General features: G+C 42.0%; 1 protein-coding gene across 1 annotated transcript in view; it reads right to left on the bottom strand.

Annotated features, from left to right (window-relative positions):
• Nucleotides 1–23,944, bottom strand: part of ANKRD44 (ankyrin repeat domain 44) — a 228,991-nt gene that overhangs the window by 117,786 nt on the left and 87,261 nt on the right. The window contains exon 2 of the mRNA XM_075069823.1: nucleotides 2,340–2,423. Coding sequence (XP_074925924.1) covers nucleotides 2,340–2,423 — 84 coding nt within the window. The remainder of the gene's footprint in view (nucleotides 1–2,339; nucleotides 2,424–23,944) is intronic.

Raw genomic sequence — 23,944 nt, 5'->3', positions numbered from 1 at the left:
ACTCTGACCTCTAATCTTGGCAAAATGAACTGAAAACAAACAAGTCATTCTAAGCCAAACAGTTACAACTTTTTCTTGGTTACAAAATAAAAGTCCCAATTACAGAAGCATCATTTAGACCTCAGAGTCATTTATTTTTTAAACACACACTTCCAGGCTAGGAAAGAGATTGTTTATATTGCTAGGTTATATAATTTGTTCTTCTAATTTATGATTTGCTTTGAAGTCTTTTCCCAAGGTTAATATTTTATTTCCTTAGATAAGGACAACTCTCATGCTGCTTTGACAGTTTACTATTGTTAGGTATCACTGATTTTTCATAGTTTCCCATGTCCCATTTTGTTCTGCCATGCTAATAGCTCTTCTGCTGTGGGCTCTGAAACATCACATATGACTTCAGAAATTCTTAAAAAACTCACTGTGAGAGCAGTCAAATCATATTTTTACTTTGTATTTATATTTTAACTCTTTCAACCTTTTTACTATTAACCAAAAATGATCTGAAAACAACCCATGAGTAACAAGCAGTACCAAAGCTTCCTGTCACATGGCTAGAAATAGCCAAGCATTGCTGAAACGCTTACATGGAAGGAATTAGAAACAGACTGAAGATAATTCGCATATGCAACTACCATGACTAGCCAGCTCACAGCAGATGGGGTGTTTTCTACCCATTCTTTTAGTGATATTTCCAGTATTTGGTATTTATCTGAAATTACTATTTTAAATTTATATTTCTGAATATATCCTGAAAAATATTTTTGTAATTACTGCAAAGAACATTCCATTTCTTACGGACAGGCAGCAAGCTGGTGGGTCAACACAGTCTTGCAAGGGCTTTCATTATAGTGAACAAAATTCTGCATAAAAATGTTCACATCAATTATCTTTTTTTCCATTAAAAGCCATGGTGTCCTCATAGAAGACATATGCTACCCACTTAATATTTTACCTGGGAATTGAGTACATCTCCATAGCAACAATACCCAGCAACCTTGGACTGAAGGGGACATGAAAACATTTTATGGGTAGAACATGAAAGCATGTAATCATCTGGATCTGCACAACAAGAGCTATTTTTGACAAACTAATATGCAGTATAAAGAACACATTACTCACTTTGCAAGTATGTCAAAATTCCATTGTTATCATTGGAGAAAACAAAAATAGAGGGGATATAAAGGAGACAATATTTTACAATTAGCATCTTTAGAATCTTATTTCAGGACAGGACACAAGAACTGGTAACAGTACTTACAGAAAGACATCATCAGCTTCACCTCAGTCTCTCCTTTCATCTCTCTATATGAGCCTGATCTGGCTCCCATTTAAGTCAATGGCAACCCTTTCTGTTGATATCACTGTGAGTGGATGGAGCCCTTTAACTAAAGCTGGGGAATCACTGCTACAGCTGTAAGACAAATCTCTAAGTCTACCTCTTTCACCAGATATTTGGCTCACAATGGCCACAGGAGCTGTAATTCCAACCAAGAGCCTCCTACGTTGTAAACAAACCAGACAAACCACTGGAACTAGCTCAGAATAAAATAATGGTGATTTCTTTTGGTCTGGAAAAGACACAAGGTAAGGATGTTTAACTTAAAAGACCAAGTTGACAGCCTGCAAATCTCTGTGCTGTCTCAGCTCCACAGTCTAACCAGCTCCAGAGCTTACCAACTGTACTCAAAATGTCAGCAAAAACTGCTCGTTTTAAAATACTAATGTAATTGAATACAAAGGGGAAAAGTGTAAGACAAAAAACAAACAAGTTCCGAAAGAAGAGCAGGCTCAGTTTTGAGATGTTCCCCTATTAAATACTTAACCTCCGCTTGTTTACAGCTGTTTATCATTGTCTAAGCTAGACATAAGCCAATCTATCCTGCAATAATTCCTCTGTATGTATATCACTGGCCAAGCTGCAGCTTTCTTAACCTTGTTGTTTGAGACAGCTGTAGTGAAATTAACTTAGACATTAAATATATTCAAATCCTAAATGAACATCAGTCCCAAATCTGCAAGGGCTCATTAGTGAGAAATTTTACAGAGATTCAAGATACACTACTTTCAGCTGTTTTAGTTCACAACAATAGGGATTTGGACAAAACTTACTGTCCCTGACTGACTTGCACATTTGAGGTAATTATGGTACATGTAGGGAATTACTACCCTGTGCTGTAGATAATTATTTGTTCCAGTAATAATTAGGAATTTATTTAAGCCTTGAATCTCTAGCTACCAAATATTTTCCATTTTGTTAGATTTTTTTTATACTAGTGGAATAATTCATATTGAAGTCATGACAGTTCATAAGCACAGTACATACACACACAGTCACTTACCAGAGCATTAACATCCTCAGTTTTGTAGATCAACATCCGTATCTCCTCTGGATCACCGCTGAAAATTGCTTGGACCAGTGGTGGCTGAGAATAGAAAACGCTCATTAAAGGTTTGGTTTTTGTTTTTTTAAAGACAACATATTATTCTTTTTAACATTTACCAATACAATGCACAGACATTATGATTCAATCCTTCGTCAGTCTCAAATCAACATTAAAATCTTCTAAGCAAGGTTTATTAGCATGCACCAGGTATATCTGTATGCATGAACACGTAAGTGTACAGGGTGGGGTCCCCATTAAAATCGCAGCTTTTGCCAACGGATACCACACAGTCAGCGTAGCTGTTTCCTACTCTAAGTATGAGGTTACCAGTATTCCCTTAGATACTACTCAGCTCTAGCTGTCAACATATGGCCAAGTTTTAATGACAATCACTCTATAGACATATTTAAGCAGAAAATAAACAAACAGCAATGTATTTCTCCATGATTATTATGCATCTCAGGTTAGTTTACTAAAGAAAAAGCCAATAAGCACAGTTTAACTACCCAAGACGTGAAATAGCCCCCACTTGAAATTAGGAAGTGGAATGTACAAATATATAATAAGGCAGAAAGAAGGAAAAATCTGGCCCACCCATTTGTTAAGTGTTGTTGACAGGGGAAAGATGACATCACTGCCAGTTAATCAGAATGTTGACTACTTCTCTCTCTCTCTCTCTGGGTTTGTATTAGGCCCACAGCACTATCGTATCTGAGCTGTCAAGTAAACTGACAGCACACAATCAACTTCAAAATCTACTCAATTTAAAAAATAATTGTTTCAGATAACAGACCACAGATCCTGTGCCAATGTTTGCAGTTTTACAATCACATTTTGCCTTTTTAAAAATATTTTTCTCTCCAGTGTACGAAAAGCCCACATAAGCAGCAGGGGGAAATTACTAAAACCCCCTATTCCTGTAAAGGGTTAAGCACATTTGTAATGTAAATTGACTTCGAGGAGACTACTCAAGAACTCAGTTAGACAGAGCTTAAGTCTTTGTAGGACAGAGACCTAAGTGACTATGCACAAAATGCTGTATACTGCATAACATCAACAAACTAAAGGAACGGGGAATATTATAATTGAAAGAGGATGGAAGAAACACTGTCCTCCGAGTTCTTACTTGTAACAAAAAGCAGGTAAAAAAATTCTGACAGACATAATTTTTAAGAGAGACTAATCGGGAGAAGGGGCCAAAGAATTTGGGGACTGGATGGATACAGCAGATGTAAGGAGGGAATGCAAGATAGGATGAAGGAAAATTGAAAAGAGAAAAAGGTTAGTTAAGCGGAAGGTTGAGGTGGAAATTGTTGCTCTCTCCTGGTGTTTTGAGGATAAGAATTAAAAACATATACTGTATATACTCGTTCATTAGCCTGTTCATTTATAAGCCGACCACCCAAAATGGACAGGTAAAAATAGCAAAACTTGTATGACCCTTTCAAAAGAGAACCCTATATTTCAGTGGTTGGAAAACTTTGACCAGAAGCAGCATAGGCTGACGGATGCGCTGGCTGCCGCTTCCTGTCTCCGCCATTGGCCTGGAGCGGCAAACCGCAGCCAGTGGGAGCTGCGATTGGCCAAACATGTGGACGCAGCAGATAAACAAACCAGCCCAGCCTGCCAGGGTGCTTACCCTGGCGGGCCACGGGCCAAAGGTTGCTGATCCCTGTATTAGATATTCAATTCAATGATTCCACAGAGTTTAAAATCATCAAATTTTGGTATAGAGCTGTTTATAAGCCAACCCTTATTCTTTGATGTGTCACTTTTTTTACCAAAAATATTCAGTTTATGAATATACACAGTACATATCCAGTTATGGATACTACACTTTAAGAAATGCTGAAGACCAAAGCATTATTATCCTTCCACTTCGTCTCTCTACTTATCAGGTGTTCAGTTTGTGAAAGACATTCTTAATTAGGCTCCCCACTACTGATGATGCTTTTGCAGTGCAGGCTTCAAGTTCTCCTCAAGCTCTCTCTCAGTGCTGTCTATATTATCGACAATAGAGCCGAGGCAGGTGAAATCACTGACAATCTCAACTTGCTGGTCGCCCACTTAAATAGTAGAGCCTGCAGCATGTTCAAAATCAACCTGAAGAACTTCATTTTTACCCTAATTAATTTTCAGATCGACTTTTGACACAGCTTTCCAGGGCTTTACGTGTCATGACTAGCTCGTTCATTGATTTGAAAACTAGCGCTATGTCGTTGGCACAATCTACACTGGTGAGGTTCTGATCATCATGGCATATTCCTAAACTACATTCACTTAATGTCTAGTTAAGCACATAGACTATGACAGCATTGAAATGTTTTGGGGTAGCAACACATCCTTGTCAAAGGCTCAACCTAATCTGGAGGAAGGAGGTTCTTTTCCTTTTCCAAGAACACAGTTTGAGGAACCATCATATAGAAGATGGAACATTCTATAGAGCTTGCCAGGGAGGTCTGTCAGTTTCAAGATCAGTTAAAGTGATTCCCTGTCAACAGAGTCAAAGGAAGTCTTGATATCCACAAATGCAATGTGAACAGGGCACCTGAATTCTCATGTCCTCTCAAGAAACTGGTGCACAGATAAGATTTGCTCTGCTGTGAAACATCCAGGAGCGAAGCCAGCTTATGGTCTGCTCTCACTCCTCAAGCTATCTGGCTCGGGGCAACAAGAAAGAAGCAAAATCTTTCCCCATGATGAACAGAAGAATAATGCCTTGATAGTTACAACACTCTCATTTGCTGCCTTTACTGTGGAAGGGATTCACTTGTTATAAATAAATTACAATGACACTATTACAATTAATTGTAACTAAGAGAGAGAAAAATGATTGTAAGGCTTATGGGTCAATAGCTGCCTTCAGTTATTCCTATGCATCCACTGACTAATGGATATTGTTTCTGAAATGCACAGTAGAGGAGATAAAGGTTTAGGGTTGCAAAAGACGCTCTAAGATGTATGTGTGAGTACATGGAGAAGATAACATCTTCATAAGATATGCCTGTTTTTAGAAAAATGTGCATGAAATATTTTGCAGCATTATTGCTTAAATTTTAGGTCAGAGTTGAGAATGTGCATCTGCTGGTGGTGGTCATAAAACAAGTATTGTTCTATCTGTTGGCTGGCAGTAGGAAAAAATGGAGGTTGTGTAAGTTACGTATGTGTTGATGATGGATGTAGGATGATCTGAACTGATGATTTCCAGTCAATGCTGTTTACACATGGATGACTAACTGTACCAATGACTGTTTTATTTTTTTGGGCAGGGGCAGGGTGGAATTTCCTAGGTTTTTTTTAAATGTAGGGTGTGATTTTTTTAAGTAATGAGACTGACAGATTTAATGTGATATTCTATTGACAGACTAGTTTAAATATTTATTTATTTATAGAAAATGTTTTGACTGAAAATTCCTCCAATTCCAAAAGCAGCAAATATTCTAATATGAAAAAAAATTGGAATGTGAAGGTCAAAAAATGCATACTAAACTAATGAAACTCGAAATTGAGTGCATATGTCATTCATGGTTTTTCCATTCCAAATTTTTAAAATGTGTATACTTGCTTTATTGATCTGGATTTTAAGTGGTGTCAGATTCCAGAGAAGAGGTCATTTAGGATGTGTCCAACATTTTCCTCTTAGAAATCCAAACCAGTAGCCAACATAAATCTTTTGTTTTATTGTTCTTCTATAATAGCTATTACATTTGTGATTATGAAATGTCTCAATAACTTCTTTTACTGTACTGAATAAGTGACATTTCTTAAAAATAACTTCTAAGATTTCTTCTGCAAAGATTTTTCCAGGTTTAGGTGCATTGTTTACTCAAGGAATCATGTGGATGAGAGATGTTCCCCAAATGTAATGTTCTGGTCTGGTCTCCAAAATTAGAGAAGCACTTCCCCTAGGGATAGGTTAGCTCTGTCAAGGAGAAACTGAAGCAGTGAAAAAAGTATCTGAATACAGATTCAGGAGCACAAAAGTTCCCTTGGACTATTCTTGTGTATGCAGAACTTTATTTAGCAAACTACTAAAACATATACCTAACTTTACTTCAATAGGACAGTCATGAACCTCACTTTAAGCATGTGAGTAAAGCACCTTACTGAACTGAGACCATAGTGAGTATCTCAGTAGTATACAGAAGCAACTCTAGAAGCATTTCATGCTGACCCCCACACCTTGCTTGAGAAGAGGAGGCTGGGGACCACGTGGGGAAGCTGATGGCACCTCTGGATCCCAAGGCAGTGCAGCCCAGGTCGGGCCTACAACTGCCCCCCACCTTTGGGGTCATGTGGTGCTGCTACAGTGACCCAAAAGGACCCTGTGTCCTAAAGCGGGGCCAGGTCTGTTATCATAGGACTTTCTCTACACCAGCTCACATGGGGAAGGGGGTCAGGAGGTCACATGAGGCTGCTACATCCCTAGGGGCCCTGCTGGACCTGGTTCTGAAAGCTGCTCCCCTCTTCACAGTGGGCCACTGGAGACCTACTAAACAAGGTCAAATCTACAGGGGACACCAGGAGAAAAGATTGCACCATCACAGCCAGCCAAGAGGAGAAACTCATGAGAGACAAGTGTCCCCGTTACAGGATGCATACTAAATTAAATCACCAGGAAAAAAAAAAAAATCAGGACTCTCCCCTTACAACTTGAAAAGACAGTACATAATATTTGTAAATAGCATTCTACTGACATCCTTGGGGCTGTGATAGGGAATGCTTGAAGTCAACGGGAGTTGGGAGTTTGCAGCAAATACAGGACTTGTCCATTTGTGCTGCATCTGCGTTAGTGATCATTTTATTTCTTAATAAAGCTACTTTTCAAAAAAATGAACTCAGTTTTACCATTAGACTTAAGATCTTTTTCAATTTGTCTTGTTACACACTATAATAGCGAGGATGATCTCTTACAGAGATTCTCCCCTCCCCCAAATTTCCCTGCACAAGATATGTGCACTCGTTGTGATGGGACATGCTACTCTGCTCGGTCCTGAGAGAGGCAGCAGAGTGACTGCATTAGAAAGTACCATCCAGGCCAAGTTCTATGAGGGGAAGAAAGGGTTAATCAGCAGAACTACAAAACAACATGCGGGGGGGTGTCCCAGCCCCACTCACCACAGAAAAAACTAACTAACTATCCTGTACTGTTCTTACTCTATATTGACACAAACAAATCTTTGCTTTCTCCAGTTTCATCATCCCATTAAGGTCCATAAAATATTAGACATCAACTCGATGCAGAACACTCTACAAAAAATTATTTAAAAAAACCCCACATTATTCAAAAGGCATTTCAAGCATAAGAGAACAAAAAAACTATGCAGCAAAACAAAAGGTAGAAGGTAAAAGCAATCATACAGACAATGCAGTGAGACAGGTGACATTTTAATACTGAACAAATTAATCTATTCAAGTCTCCACAATGCTCAGAAAAGACTAAGAGACTGATTCTGCAATGTCAAAAAATGCAAGATGAAGCCTAATATTTGTGTTCACACATTTTTTGCAGTGCCACTGTTGACAGTACAAATATAATAATCTCGTCTCTGATCCCTATTCTATTTCTGGCTGTCAGTTTGGCTCCAGATCTTGGCTGCTTTCAATTTTTCTTTAAATAGGCAATCTTTTGCCCTAGGGATGGCTAATGTTTCCAGGTGAAACAGAGGTTATTTCCTGCAATTCCTGGAATTCTGCAATTCTTCTACCCAGAAAACCTCAGTGACAAAGCTATGCTGTGGCAAACTTATGAGCCAAGTCACTGAAAATAACTCACAACTTTTTAAATTTTAGGTCGCTTCTAAAAAGGGAAAGAGCAAAACAAATTGATTCAATTGGCGGAGTGTCTTTTCTTCATGCTAACTACTTCAAACTGACCATTTCCCCCAATTTCTGTACCTCATTTTAAAATGTGTCTGGAGATCACATCTCCAGATTACCTGAACAATTAACAAACAGAGCTTTGGAGTTAAATGAATCAAATGGAGACAGATGACATGCTGCAGACTGGTTAAAATCTGGCAGTATTTTGTGGTGTTAAAAACAAAGATGACCAAAAAAATAATGTAGGGGAAAATTTGATTTATTCACCAGTTCTGGTGATAACAGACTTTCCCCTCAAGCTTATATGAAATATGTACAGGGCTAAATTATACATTATCTTTAGGATTATAAAGGGAAGATTTCCAAAAGCACACGTGGGTTTCAGGAAACCAAGTCTTACTGGCTTTCTAATCTCTTAAGTGCTTTTGGAATTCTCCAAATTCCTTGGGACATGAAATGTCTCTAAATTTTGTGTACTGTATATCATTTGAGTACAATGATGGCACTAAATCAATGAACAATAAACATTGTGCATTTGGTAAAAAAAAATATTCTCGCTGCATGTTTCCAGCATTGTGCGCTTCATTGTCTTATCTATTTCTATACTCTGTAGCTTATCAGTATTTTAGCTACCAATCCTTTTTCATATTATATTTATTCTATAAGAAGGACAGAGATGTAAGAACAACATTATGCCTAAAAGAGTCCACAGAATCCAGTAAGATACAACTTCTGAATGAAGTGAAGACCACACAGTAAAAACTCTCTATGGAGATAAATCCCAAATTACAAGAATACAAATAAACCAGGATGACCCTTCTGGCCTCTTGGTAAGGAAGACTATATTGAGTGCACAATGCTGATCCTGATGGGGGCCATCAGTGCTACTACTGTAACCGCAAACCCTACTCACCTCCAATCCCACCCCAGAAAACAAGATCCAGAGTGCAGACAACTATAATATGAACTGAGCCAGGAGTTACCTAGGATAAACCCAGGATAAGCCCACGGTTGTTGGCTTTATGAGCAGAAGTAACTCTGACAGTTATGGCCAAATACAGATGCAGGGCTATGCATATTATATATATATATATATATATAGAAAAAAAAAATATTCCCCTCTCACCCCTATGGGTGGTATGTGTCTTCCTCAACCTCGGGTCCTCTACCAGAAGCCTGGGAGTTTGAGGGTTCTGCACAGTATCTTAGCTGTTCCTAGCACTACACTCTTCTGGACAGAGAGCTCTGATGTTGTTCCTGGGATCTGTTGGAGCCACTCACCCAGCTTAGGAGTCACAGCCCCGAGTGCCGAGTGCTCCTACCACTCACTGGGGCCAAACACTTTCCACATCCTCCTCTAGTTCCTCTTTGGCCCCTTCTCCACTTTCCACTTCTTCCTCTCTGCAGTCCGTTCCTCTTGGGAACTATCTATCAGGTACCCCTGGTAGCTACTATCTCCAGCTTCTCATATTCCTACCTCTTCTCTGATGTTTGCTGTCACTGCTATTTGGCACTGCTATATATCTTATCACCACCACTGTCTTCTGGTCCTATTGTCTATTACATCGATGTCCTCTACTGAGGCACTGGGAGTTTTGAGGGGTGCAGTATCATTACTGGCCCAAGCACTGGCCTCTTTGGCGCAGAGACCTGCCTGTCGTCTGGATCTGGAAGTCCCACAGAATCTTAGCGCCCTGCTATTCTACTCACCAACCTTTCTGTGGAAATCTCCCATTCCTCTGGTCTTGGGAGGGTCTATCGCCATATGGGCTGTGGCGAGGCTTTCCTGATGTTCACCTGTACACGCAATGCCAGCCACGCTTGGGTTGTGGTCCGTTCAGATGTATGCTGTTCCTGCCTGCATCTTACACATACCTGCCCACTATGTGTTGAAACTGGTCTCTGAGGGGTCTGTCTGCACAGTTCCTGCACTCTTGGGCTTTCCATCCTGCCGTTCTAGTGTGGTTAGACCCCCTGCTACAATCCATCAATGGATCTGGCTGCCTGCCAGTGCCCCTGTTCCTAGTGTGGAGCTGCTATGCCTCAGTGCCTGTTCCCTCAGTGCCCCTGTCCTTTTAGTCCAGCCCTTTCCAGCCACTGGTAGGAATTTCCCAATGTCAGCCACCTCAGCTATCCTTCCGATGGTACATCCCATGCAGGATCTGTCTTGCCATGGCACTTCTTCTGCTTGGTCTTCCTCCATGTCTGCTGTTGCCTCAGGCATTCTCTCAAGCAGCTCATCTTTGGGGGCCATCTTACTGATGTACCTCTGGATGTTCCAGGTTTCGTCCAGGACAGTGGCTTTGACACTCACCAAGCCCCGCCCGCCTTCTTTCCGGCTGGTATACAGTCTCTGGGTGTTGGACTTGGGGTGGAAACCTCCGTGGCATTGTGAGGAGCTTCCGGTCTTCACATCGGCAGCCTCCATGTCCTCCTTTGGCCGGCTCACAGGGTATCTGAATACCCGGCAGGGGTATCTGTTGATGGCGTGGATCTTGTTCTTCTTTCCCACGTGAGCTGCCCTCTTCAGGACCTGTCTTATCCTTTGAGAATATGATACTTGGATGTTGCTGTCTTCCTTGCCTCCTCATCGTGATTTCCATGTGACTGGGGACGCCAAGGTACTTGTAGCCGGTCTGTATGTCTGCTATGTGGCCCGCTGGTAGTTCACACCCCATCAGTCTCTATGACTACCTTCCCTCTCGTTCAACTACCATGTTTCCGGGCCACAATTCTCTCCAGTCCGAATGACATCCCGATATCCTCACTGTAGATCCGCGTCAGGTGGATTAGCGGAGTCGATGTCTCGTTCATCTTCTTAGCATACAGCTTGATGTCATCCATGTAGAGGAGGTGGCTGATGGAAGTTCCACTCCTGAACCTGTACCCGTTATCCAGTCCTTGTGATTATCTGGCTGAGGGGGTTTAAAAGCCTATGCAGAACAGCAGCGGGGACAGTGCATCACCTTGTTGGTATATGCCGCACTTGATGGCCACTTGTGCAAGCTGCCTTGAGTTTGACTTCCAGTGTTGTCTTCCCATAGTCCCATTGAGTTCTTGAGGAAGGTCCTTAGTGTCCTGTTGACTTTGTATAGCGCCAGACATTCACAGATCCACATGTGCGGCATTGAGTTGTAGGCTTTCCCCTGTAGTCAATCCAGGCTGTGCTCAGATTGTCTGTCTAGACCTTTGAGTCTTGGGCGACTGCTCTATCTATTGAGCAACTGGTGTTTGAGCCTCTGGTGTTGTTCCAATGCCCTTCTGAGCTGTGCTCATGTAACTGGCCCATATGGTCCTGTAGCTTGGCAGCTAGGAGCCTGATAGGATCTTTCCATGTTGTGGGGAGGCAGGTTATTGGCCGGTAGTTGGACGGTTCTTGTTTCCCTTGCAGGGGTCTTTCATGATCAGCACTGTCCTTCCTTGTGTTAGCCAGTTTGGGTGGGAGCCTGCTGCTAGCAGCTGGTTCATCTGTGCTGCTAGGTGTTCATGCACTGCTGTTAGTTTCTTTTAGCCAGTAGGTGTGGATCATGTCTGGTCCAGGTGCTGTCCAGCTCTTCATGTTCTTGACCCGCTGCTGGATGTCTTCTACTGTGATGGTGACTGGTTTCTGTTCTGGAGATTGCTGTGCTCTGTTCTCAGGTCCTGCAGCCACTTTGCACTGGTGTTATGAGTCTTCTCTTTCTCCCATATGTTCTTCCAGTACTGTTCAGTTTCTGCTGCTGGTGGCTCTGCTGTTATTGTGTTGTTGCACTGCAGTTGGGAGTACAACCTTGGATGGTTCTTTGGAGAACAGGGCATTTACTTTTTTGGCCTCTGCTTCTCTAGTGTATCTCCTTAGCCTGGTAGCCAGTGCTGTGAGCCTTTGTTTAGCAGTCTCCAGGGCTTCAGATGGAGTCAGGTCCCTTGTATTTTTCAGTAGCCGAGTCTTATCCTTAATCTCTACACCCTTTTGTAGTTCCACCAGCTGACTAACTTCTCTCCGAGTCGCCTTGATCTTATCCTCCAACCTCATTTTCCAGGGTGGGTACATACTGTTGTTCTTCTTGATCGTGTAGCCAAGCATCTCCAGGATTACAGAGGCTGTAGCGTATATACCAGTTCATTGGTTTGAGTTACGGTGGTAGTAGAAATTGTCATGAGGGCTCTATTGGCATCTTCTAACATACTATCTGATGGTACTTCTCCACTGAGCCTTGGTAATCGGTCTCGAGGATTGACTGTAGCTAGTTCTCTCCCATGATCTTATGCCTCATATCAGCTGCTGTTGCTCTGCAATGGAAGGGGTGGCAGTGAAGTTTCAGCTTCAGGTGTGGGCTGCACATCCACTTGTTCTTTCCAGGTCTTCTTGAGTCTGGGATGTAATGTGGAGTTGGTCTATCTCAAGCTGTGAGAGCAGCTTCCTCTTTACTATGTTGAAGCGTTGGGTAACTAGCTGTTTCTCAGTAAGTGTGGATGTAGGTCTTTTGTCCATCCATAGTCCCTCATACGTCCATATTCCATATATCCCCTCTCATTAGGTCTACTGTTGTAGTAGCATTCCATCAATTCCAGGTTCTCTTGTCTCGTCCATGAATGGTTTGTTCCAGTAGCCCACTTATCATCAGATGTGTCCTGGTTCCTCAACATTGGCACAGACCCTTGTTAATTTTGAGTGACGTTTCCGAGCACCGGCATGACTCTCCTAGTTCGTGTCACTCTCATATTTGAGGTAGGGCAGGTGAAGCCCGTTTAGGGGGTCTTTTTTGCCCAAGGACGCCCTACTGGAAAGTTGGGTACCAACCGGGAGGGTTTGAACCCCGGTCTGCTCGTAATCAAAAGGCGGTCTCCCGTATCAAGGCGCACTCTTAACACTACACTATCCAGTCGCTATATATCTATAATATATATACAACATATACATACACATCAATCCCCGATGCTCCTACCACACTGGACCACTTTGCACTTCACTTTCCACATCCTCAGTGTCCCTTCAGGCCCTGGTACTTCTCCAGCTCTCATTCCTTCTTCCTGATGTTTGTCACTTGGCACTGCTAATCTCTACCACACTGTTTCTGGTCCTTGTCTATTACCACGATGTCTGGTTGATTGGCCCAAGTACTTGCCTGTCCGTCTGATCTGAAGTCCCACAGAATCTTAGGCCTGCTTCTCCACAACCTTCTGTGAATCTCCATCTGGTCTTGGAGGGCTAGCCCATACGCTGTGCAGATGTCCTGTACAAATGCCAGCCACTTGTTTGGCCGTCTATGTAGCTGTTCCTGCCTGCATCTTACATCCTGCCACTATGTGTTGGACTGTCTCTGAGGTCTGTCTGCACAGTCTGCACTTGGGTCCTCTAGTGTGGTAGACCCCTGCCTCAATGGATCTGGTTGCTCAGTGCTGTTCCTGTGCTGCTATGATCAGTGCCTCAGTGCTGTCTTTGAGTCCAGCCCTTTCCAGCCACTGGTAGGAATTTCCCAATGTCAGCCACTCAGCTATCTTCGATGGTAACTCCTGCAGGATCTTTCTTGCATGGCACTTCTTCTGCTTATCTTCCCCATGTCTGTTGTTGCCTCAGGTATTCTCTCAGCAGCTCATCTTTGGGGGCCATCTACTGATCGGTATCTGGATGTTCCAGTTTCTAGCCGAGAAAACAACAAAGACCCCGAGTATACAAATTCCCGCCCCTGACTTTAAACAATCCAGTTCTCTGATTGGTCCTCTGGTCAGGTGTTTGGTTCCCCTTTGCAGGCAAAAGAAAATTAACCCTTACCTTACCTATCTACTTATGACAGAAGTCAACAAGAGTGTTAGGTTCAGAATGTCAGGTTCAGAACGTCAAAAGAGATAAAATGGTCATCAGCAGGACAGAGCAATAGAAACCATTATGGTGGGTCTGCTATGTCCTGAAGACTTTATGGGGAGAGGAACTCTTTATTAATGAATAGCCATTTTCACTTTGGCTGTAACTGTCCTCTTAATTTCTCAATTTCCTCAAAGCCTCACTCACACATGCAAACCCACACCCACCCCTGTTCTCCACTAACTCCAGATCCTCTAGAGACAGTCAGCATCCCCTTGTCTCCCTCTATGCTATGCAACAGCTGCAAACACACAAAAATGGAAGAAAAATTGAACTTTTGCTAATTTATCTTTCTTCATAGTTTTTGATTTATGAAACAATCTCATCTCAGATCATAAACCTCCACCACATCCACCACTTAAGCCAAAAGCTACAATGTTGTTAATAAAAAACAAGATCATCATCATCCTGCCATCAGCTGAAATATTTCAATTGCTTATATCTCCACTTCTTTAATTGTGCCACATTTGGGTGTGAAATGGTTGAAAATTATTCAACAAATAAATCGCACAGGTTGTGTACATCTAAAAATCAATTCCTGCAGAACTGGGAGCTAGGGGCTCACACTAATGTAATCTTCATGAGATCAGATTAATAATCTGTTTTTAAAGCTCTTCCTTACCCTTCAATCTACCTCTTATTTACAGTCACTGTCCTAGCTAAAAGGTCTGTTTTCTGTAGAGCTTGGTCAAAATACCAATATTTCCATGATTACACACCATGCTTACAAAATCATTGTCCTAACGAAATCTGAAAACCCAACAATCAGATCCTGCAGCTGTTACTCAATTTCTACCTCACTCAGGCAGCAAGACCCAGATTTTCCCCTCAAATGAAGAAAATATCTTAGATTTATTTGATAAAGGAACAAATGCTGATGATACTATATAAATAGGTTACAATTGCACTTTAAGTAAACAAAGCAGTATTAAAAGCTCCTCAAGAAGATTCAGCTCAATTAAATATTGGTCACAGAAACTGTTTGAAGATACTTAGAAACCTTTGAAACGGTTTCATCTTGCAGTAGAGTGACCAGATGTCCTGAATTTATAGGGGCAGTCCTGATTTTTGGGGGTCTCTCTTATTTAGGGTCCTATTACCTATCTCATAGAACTGGAAGGGACCCTGAAAGGTCATTGAGTCCAGCCCCCTACCATCACTAGCAGGACCAAGTACTGATTTTGCCCCAGATCCCTAGGTGGCCCCCTCAAGGAGTGGGCTCACAACCCTGGGTTTAGCAGCCCAATGCTCAAACCACTGAGCTACCTCTCCCAACCGCAGCCTGATTTTTCACACCTGCTGTCTGGTCACCCTATCTTGCAGCAACTTTAAGTCCACAGGGAGATAATCTCAGAACATGACCCACATGCAGTGACTGAGACCCAGTCATTGCTGGTGCCTCTTTGTTCTTCCCTGCTATGGCTCGGAGGGAATGAAGAATTTCTGACATTTCAAAAGGGAAGGGAAGGGGAGGGGGAAGGAAGGGCAGAGGAGGAATCACAGAGAACAGCTTGGTTTACGCAGTCCCATTGGAAATGTTAAAGATAAGTCTCTCAAGCCTTGGGGATTTGTACTACATTATATGCTATCCAAATAGCATTAATTGACCACTGTGACAATACAGTCATGTGTGTTTAAAAAAAAACAACAACACAGCAGTAGGGGGAGGAACTTTCTTTATCTGCCTAAATGTTCTACAGGAATGGAAGCTCAAATGCCACTTTGACTGTTCTGCATGATATTTCATCACAAGAAAAGCACAAGGGGGGAGGGGGAGGGAATATTAGCCAAAAACAACCATCACCCCCACATTGGTATCAATTCAGTTTTCAATTTGGTATCAATTTCAGTTTTCAGGTATCAATTTTTTTTACCTGCAGATTCACTTCCACCCCTCCCCCACTTTAAAAGACTCATTACAAAAACGTTTCCCCAGTTATCATAGAATATTAGGGTTGGAAGGGACCTCAGGAGATCATCTAGTCCAATCCCCTGCTCAAAGCAGGAACAATCCCCAACTAAATCCCCAAATGGCCCCCTCAACGACTTAACTCACAACCCTGGGTTTAGCAAGCCAATGCTCAAACCACTGAGCTATCTACAGCACTAATTAATGGATAGGAAACAAATATTGGATACAGTATTGGAGCCAAATCATTTCAGGTGCTAAGTGAAAAAAAAAAAGCTGTTCAAAATGGATACCTATAAAAACAGCCATGTTAGAAAAGGCTAAATATTTAAATAGTCCCATTAAACAACACAATTAGGACTGACTAGAGGGCAAGTCCTCCTCTCTCTGGACTCAACGGGATGTCTGCCATTAACTTCAAACTGAGACAGAAACAAATACCAGATCCAAATCTGGTATTCAAAAGTTCACACACATTTCTGCTCTCATTAAAGGCAATGCAAGTTATGCTGTTGATTTCATTGGCAGTAAGACTGGAAGCCCTAAACTGGGGAAGTAAACCAACTTTTCAGACATAAGGCCTGGTCCAAAGCCCACTCAAGTCTTTCCACTGACTTGAGTGGGCTTTGGATCAAGCCCATAAAGGATACTGAGCACAAAGCTTCTTCCCCAAGTTCACAGTACACCTATAAGCATGCAAAATTCCATGCAAATCGGATATGATACTGTGCATTTTGCAGCTTTAGTGGGAGAAAAAAAAAGTGCTGTGAAGAACTTCGCCCACATTTTCACTGGACATTAATCCAAAGAAGTGGAAGTTATTGAAGTAATGTTGTGTGTGATGCTACAGACATTATGTTTCTATAGAAAGACAAAGGGCCAAATCCAGATTCTACTGAAAACAGCAACAAAAGTCATGGAGTTTAATAAAGATTAAACAAAATACTAGTGCTTGTTATAACCACAACAAAATCCACAGATCTCCATTACATTCAGTCCTCTACAGGCAACAGTGCTTTTTCCGTCAGCTTGAGTCTCATGACACATTATTATGAATATAAGTATTTGGTAGGCAAATACACTCTAGTTCTCTGCTTTCTGAGGTTATTTCTGTTCTGTGCATAAACTATTTCTTCCTGCTCTTCCTCTCTATTACTGTTAGCACGTCAGCCAACTCATGACTCACGCTAGTTGCAGACTTTTGTTTCTCAGTTCCCTCTCCAAAAACTATTCAAGAATCACCAGTGCTAGTAATTGCTAGTCAGCTCACATTATTGATAGGCTCTTTCATCCAGTTTCCACTATCCTTAGCAGCAATTATTCTTAACAAAACATCTCTTCCTAACCTGTCAATGAAATGCTCATCTTGTGCTAGTAGTGTCAGGATCCAAATTCACCATCAAGTTCAGTACAATTAAAAACCATAGCGAATACAGCTGAACACACATCTCAGATCAATAAAACTAGGAGGGGCTGCTGGGATTGCAGGATGGTGATACTTTCCATTTCATATAAGGGAATGTTTTAAAGTTGAGCCTCAATAAGGAATTTGAATAGTTCAAAGAGAAGAGAACAAACACACTGATTCAACTTTTATGCAGAAAAATTCCCAGTGAAGCAATAATTAATATCTTTGTACGGGACGCCAGTACTCAAAATTTCTGTGCAATCTTTGTTAACACAGGACTTATTTTTTTCTCCAAGTGAGGCAAGAAAGAGAAGCTGCCAAATCTGCCAGTTTGAAAGATGTTTTCTTGGCAATTAAAAAGCTTTTGCAAAAAAGTCTACAAAGTTTGTGAGAAATAGAAAAGTGATTCTCTTGTTAATTCTTTAGGCTTCTCCTGATCCATAGGCATTCCTCAAGACAATCACATGACACAAGAAATGCACTGCAAATGATGATGTGCTTGTTGCAGGACTAGGCATAACCACACTAATTTTAATCTAGCTAGAGCAGCAATGATAGCTGTGAATATGTGGCAGTGTGGATGCTAGCTGGGCTAGCAACATTAGTATGTACCCAAAGTCCCCAGCAGGCTTGTACAAGGTTGGCTCCTCGATACCAAAACCTGTGTTATATCCTCACTGCCATGTAATCCTGGCCAGCTAGATTAAAGTTAGTGCAGATATGTCTGCAAGCTCCTACGCCCCAAACCCGATGCCTGGCAGGAGCACCGGGTAGGTGGAGCAGGGCAAGCCCCTGCACCCTGACCCTGCTCCCTGGCAGAAGTGCCAGGCAGGCAGAGTAGGTTGAGGTATGAGGACATCCATTTTTCTGGGGGCCCCATAATTGGCCTGGACATGGGTCCTGTTGGCACAGTGGCTAATCCGCCACTGGTCTCTCACTCCCTTCTGACCAGGGAATTTCTAAACAGCACAATTCCCTGCCTGCACTGTCTTACTCCCAGCAGAGACAGGCTGCCCAACCACATCTGCTTGCTTTCTCTTCAGATGTTAACATGCGTAATTACTATAGTTATAAGGTACCACACAGCACTGCCTATGCATTCCCATTTTATTCCTGAGGTAAAAAGCATTACAGGGTTAGCTCAGAACAAGTATACTCACGACATGTTTAGTCCATTCTTTATACTGTTCAGGGATCTTTGAATAGGAGTATCCAGGAACAGATATATTACAAGATAATTAGCTTCTCTCCCCACAGTGTAGCTTAAAAAGGATGAATTCAAAGTGGGTCATGTGTATTCCCCTCACCCAGCAGGTATTTCCTAGGAAGCCCACTTTGCATGCAATGTCCCCAAAAGTCCTTTGAAGTTCCTAATATTTACATTCGTCAAGTGCCTAGAAAAGCCACATACAGTTCTACAATAACACAAACAGTTGCATCTTCAATACACTGGATGCCAAAGGCACCAAGCCCAATTAGCAAGGTGTAACTTAATTCAGGGAAGTATCAGAGAGGTAGCTGTTTGCGCTGCTTTTACAGATCCAGGCTAAAAGTCCTGTGGCACCTTATAGACTAACAGATGTATTGGAGCATGTGCTTTCGTGGGTGAATACATCCGACAAAGTGAGTATTCACCCACGAAAGCTCATGCTCCAATACGTCTATCAGTCTATAAGGTGCCACAGGACTCTTTGTTGCTTTTAATTCAGGGAAGTTTATCTTAATTCCATAAGGTTTGTCAGGAAATAGCAGGATACTGTCAGTCTGTCACACCATGATCTTTGCAAATACTCCAGTCACTGAGGTTACCAAACATAGGATGACAACTTCAAGTGCAGAATAAGCAGCAAGAACAAATTACTTCAAAACACAGATCCCAATTTCATAACAAAGTCCTTAGTTTGAAAGCCAAGGGTAAGCAAATAGGATATCTATGCAGCAGTGCTTATAAAAAGGAGTTCCCATGAAGCTTCAGTGGTCTCTAAGCTCTACTATTCTAAGCAGTCAGGTGTGGGAAGAAAGAGTGAAGCATCTTGGGTAAGAGAGGTCTGTGACACAGTGGGCCACTGGAAGTTCACTACTCTGTCAGCAACTTGTCAGGTCTGACATACTCACTACCCCTAACACACTGCTGCCATAACATATACCCAAAAGATGGCATGTAATATATCATTTGAAAACTAATAACTTACTTATCATTAGTATTCTCGCATGACGTACGTATGGGGTGTGTTTAAAAAGTATTCTAAATATACACTAGACTGGTCTTAAAATGTGTTTGGCAAGTAATGCATAAGCACAAGACCGTCTGTCTTAGACAAAGAACTATGTATTAGCGTGTGTGACCAGCCTGGTGGTCAGGCACAGATAATGAAGGTACATTTACCTAGAAGGTAAACAAAGTCATCAACTAGTGCATGGGGGAGATAGCCTCTTAATTATCATAACCAGTTGCAAAAATAAACATGGTGTCAGCTCCCTAGTGCAGTGGTTCTCAACCAGAGGTCTGGAGCCCCCAAGCAGGTTTCTGCGGTGCCACGAAGAAGGGCTTGTGTTAGACTTGCTGGGGCCCAGGGCAGAAAGCTGAAGCTCCATCACATGGGATTGAAGCCTGGGGCTCTGAGTCCTATCACCCAGGGCTGAAGCCGAAGCCTGAGCAATGTAGCTTCACCGGCGCCCCTGTGGCATGGGGCCCCAAACAATTGCCCTGCCTGCTACCCCCTAATGTGGGTCCTGGCTTTTATATGCAGGAAAACCAGTTATGGCACAGGTGGGATGTGGAGTTTTTAATAAGATGTTGGTGGGGGCCTCGGGGGGAAAAAAAAAAGTTCAGAACCCCTGCCCTAGTGAGCACTGCCTCCAGGAGGGCTTCCTGCATCCGGAATCAGGGTCATGCACTTTGGGAAGATATAAGGAGAGAGATAAGGCAATTTTGGCATCCTTCAAATGAAGAAACAAAGGAACTTTGAGATCTGTGAAGGATACTGGCCAGAGAGTCCGGTCAGCCATGCTGGAAAAGAGACTTGGTGACAACCTCTTGTCTGAAAGAGAGAGAGAGTCTAGTTTGTTAAATTGGTTTTACTTTTAGAAACATTTTTACTTTTGTTTGCTTGTTACCCTTTCTATCTTTATTCCTTATTCTTGGTATCACTTAAGCCTCTGACTTGTTTAATAAACTTGTTTTACTTCTAATATAAACCAACACATGGGTTTATATTATAGGTTATAATATAATTATATTATAATATATTATAATGTTATGTGGCAAATTGCCGGTACTGTTATGCTGGGTCTCGCGCTCTCTCTTCTTTGGGGAAGGTTCAGGGCACCATTGCTTGCCTCAGAATCGGTATTTTAATTACCCCACTAGTGTCCTTGAAGAGGGGAGTGGAGAGGGAGGGACCTGGGCCCGCCCTCTTCTCCAGGTCCCAACCCAGGGGCCCTGAGGTTTGTGATGAACCACTTGAACTAGCAGTTCCTTCCCCTGGGCTACTTCCCTCTCCTGCCCTTCAGCTTGTGAAGGGGCGTCTTGCCCTCCTTCTACATAAGCCAGGTTCCCCTTACCTAGGGTTGGGGTTTTTTTGGATTTCTCAGCCCACTGCAGCACTCCTCCAAACTTTCCTTTTGGTCTCTCTTCAAAACTGTTCTCTGCTCCAACTCTTTCAAACTGCTCTCTGCTCCAACCATACCTTCCTGCTCCTACTCCCACACTGACTGAAGCAGGGGTTTTTATCACATGACTGACTGCTGGTGCTCTAATTGGCTTCAGGTGCTCTAGTTAATCTATAGCAAACCTTCCTCCTCTTGCAGGGAATAAGGCTCCCTGCTGCCCTCCGGCCATGCTGTATCACAGTTATAATATATTGTATTATTATATTAATAATATATAAACCTATGACTGAAATAAAATAGTTTGTCAAACCCCAGTTAAATTAATGAGTTGCTGTTTACTGATTCTTTGAAAGAACAGCAAACTTAAGTTCTGTGAATGTGCCAGAAGAGGGCTGGACACTAAAGGCAGAGAGTCTGAGGGAAATACAGGAAGGGAGGCTTGGTCACCTTCCAAGGAGTAGCAAGGCCGGTGGAAGCCAGGGTAAGGCTACTGTACTGTGAGCATGTTACTGGTGGCAAGGCTCTGAACCAATGCTGCACAGCACAGAGATGCCCAGAGTTACAAGACAGGTGGTGTAACAACCTCTTACTGCTCTGGGTCTCATTTATTGATCCATGGAACATGTGTCAGCTTCACTATACCTAATAGTAACAAAAAATGCTTTCACGGAAGTGAATATTCATGCACATGGTGCCAGACTTTTTTTCCTTGGAATTCCTCGGTGGCAGTGAAGAGAGCTTTAGGGAAATTATTCCTGTTTTCACAAAGTATGCTGTTTCCTGTTGCTTGTTTCTGATCTAGTACTGCCCGTGTGTAGTTTAGCAGCTACAATGTAATGCAAGAGTCAGATTTTTTTAAAAAAAAGATTAAAGTTGACTATAATATTACTTGTATTAATAACATTGTAACCGTGTGAAGCTGTATATCAGTTCATAACACTTCAGCTCTACGTTTGCATTTGGAATGTTAAAGTTGGCCTGGAGATCGGTTTAGCACATTACACAGATGTTTCACCTCTCATTTGAATCTGGAACATATGAGCAAAATTAGTTTGGTTCAATATACCCTGACAACACCCTTGCATTCAGCACTAACCACACAACAGAATCTGACAACAAGCTCAAATTCTGGCTGTTGAATGCAAGGTTAGCTGTCAACAAAACCATGAGGCCAAGCAAAGAAACAAAATGGTATCATACAGAATAGTATCACTCCTGAAACCAACATTATGATCTTCAAGGCCTGACACATCTAGTGGCGTACGAACTGTAACACTCTACAGACGCCGCCAATGGTTTTGTAGAGGCTTCAGTCAATCAGTCTAAAACAGGGCCCTGAGAGCTAGAATGACAATCTGCTTTTCTTCCCCAGCAGCTTTTATATTCAGGGTTCTACAGCTCTTATCTCCCCCTCTTCAATATCTACACATGCTTTTGGAAAGATTGTGAGATGCCAGATTCTTGTCAGTGCTAATGATGTTCATCCAATAACTTCTTCTTAGTCACAATCAATCCCGTCACAAAGACGTCACTATGTATGCATGCAATTAGCACTTGGATGAAGGGCAACTGGCTCAAATCGAATCCAAGACAAAACTGACATTAAAATTGTGTAAATACTGTGATAAGATAGCCAAGATGTTGACATCTCTTCCATCAAAGACAAATATTCTCAATTCATCAAGGTACTGTGGTCCAAATATCAGTCTTACTACATTTATCACTAGTCCAGGATACTCCTATAGCAGTGGTTCCCAAACTTTAACAACCTGTGTACCCCTTTCACTAGAATGTCAAGTCTCACAAACCTCCTCCTAAAATGAATATTTCCAGGGATTTTCTTCTTTATTTGAGTATAAATTATAAAAGCAGTGATCTTGGAAATATAAAATTTGTTTTTATGACATGCTTATTACAAACTATTTATTATTAATCATTACAGAATTTTTATTACATAATGAAAATGGCAACACTCTAAGATCTCACTTTTGTAGCTTGTATCACTTTGAATAAACCTGTTATATGACAAGGCTCATATGTTTCATCAAGGAGCACCAGATGTGAAACAGCATGAAGGTATTTAAGAAGACAACTCAAAGAGTTCCTCCTACACAAACTTTCAGGTCTTGAGCAGTCTAGGCAAACAATACACATTACAACAAAGCTTAAACATGTTCTTCATAATAATTTAAAAAATAATAGTTTGCTTATTTTTTAATTAAATAGGCAAAATATCCACCTCCCTTTCCATTTCTTATAAGGAGTCTTGAAGTTTACATTTCCTCAGTGTGATAGATATACTTGCTTTGATCTGCTTAGCTCCTGGAAGTCCAGGGGCTCCAGGCTGCTGGCCCTGTGCTGCCCAGGGACCCTAGGGACAGCTCTGTCCGCCTTTAGAGAATTTTTTTCCCCCCGAGAACCCCCTGTAACATTTCACGAATCCCAGTTTGGGAACCACTGTCCTATAGCAATAGTGGGAGCAACTGGCTTCGTTCACCTCCACTTTGACAGGAGGCTGTGCCCCTTCCTTTCAGAAGAGGTTCTACCCATAGAGATCACAATAAACTGTTGCAACTTTTCATATCTTACGGTGAAGATGGAGGCAGCCTAGGAATTCAGCTTGTGCAGAATACAGAAGTCCATCTGCTAGGCAGGGAAAACAACCAAGAAAACATTTTAGCAGTGCTAGCAAGCCCCATACTGGCCCTCTGTTCACTTCCAGTGCCAATTCCTCACACACTACTCTGAATCTTTAAAGTTTTCAGTTTGTTAGTACCCAGCTACATTAAAGATCATTTCTCCACGCATGAACCACTGAGATAGCTGCACTCATCTAGGGCAATGCAGCTGATAGCTCCCAGAATGAAACTCTCATTAGCTGGAGACAAGGGCCTCTCCACTGAAGACATTTGAATGGGGTGGAATGACAGCCAAGCCCAACCCCAACCATTTTCACAGAACATGTT

The sequence above is a fragment of the Chelonoidis abingdonii genome, chromosome 10, assembly GCF_003597395.2.
Source record: "Chelonoidis abingdonii isolate Lonesome George chromosome 10, CheloAbing_2.0, whole genome shotgun sequence".
Classification (NCBI taxonomy): Eukaryota; Metazoa; Chordata; order Testudines; family Testudinidae; genus Chelonoidis; species Chelonoidis abingdonii.
The sequence above is the reverse complement of the archived record's forward strand: the minus strand, read 5'-3'. Positions and strand labels throughout refer to the sequence as shown.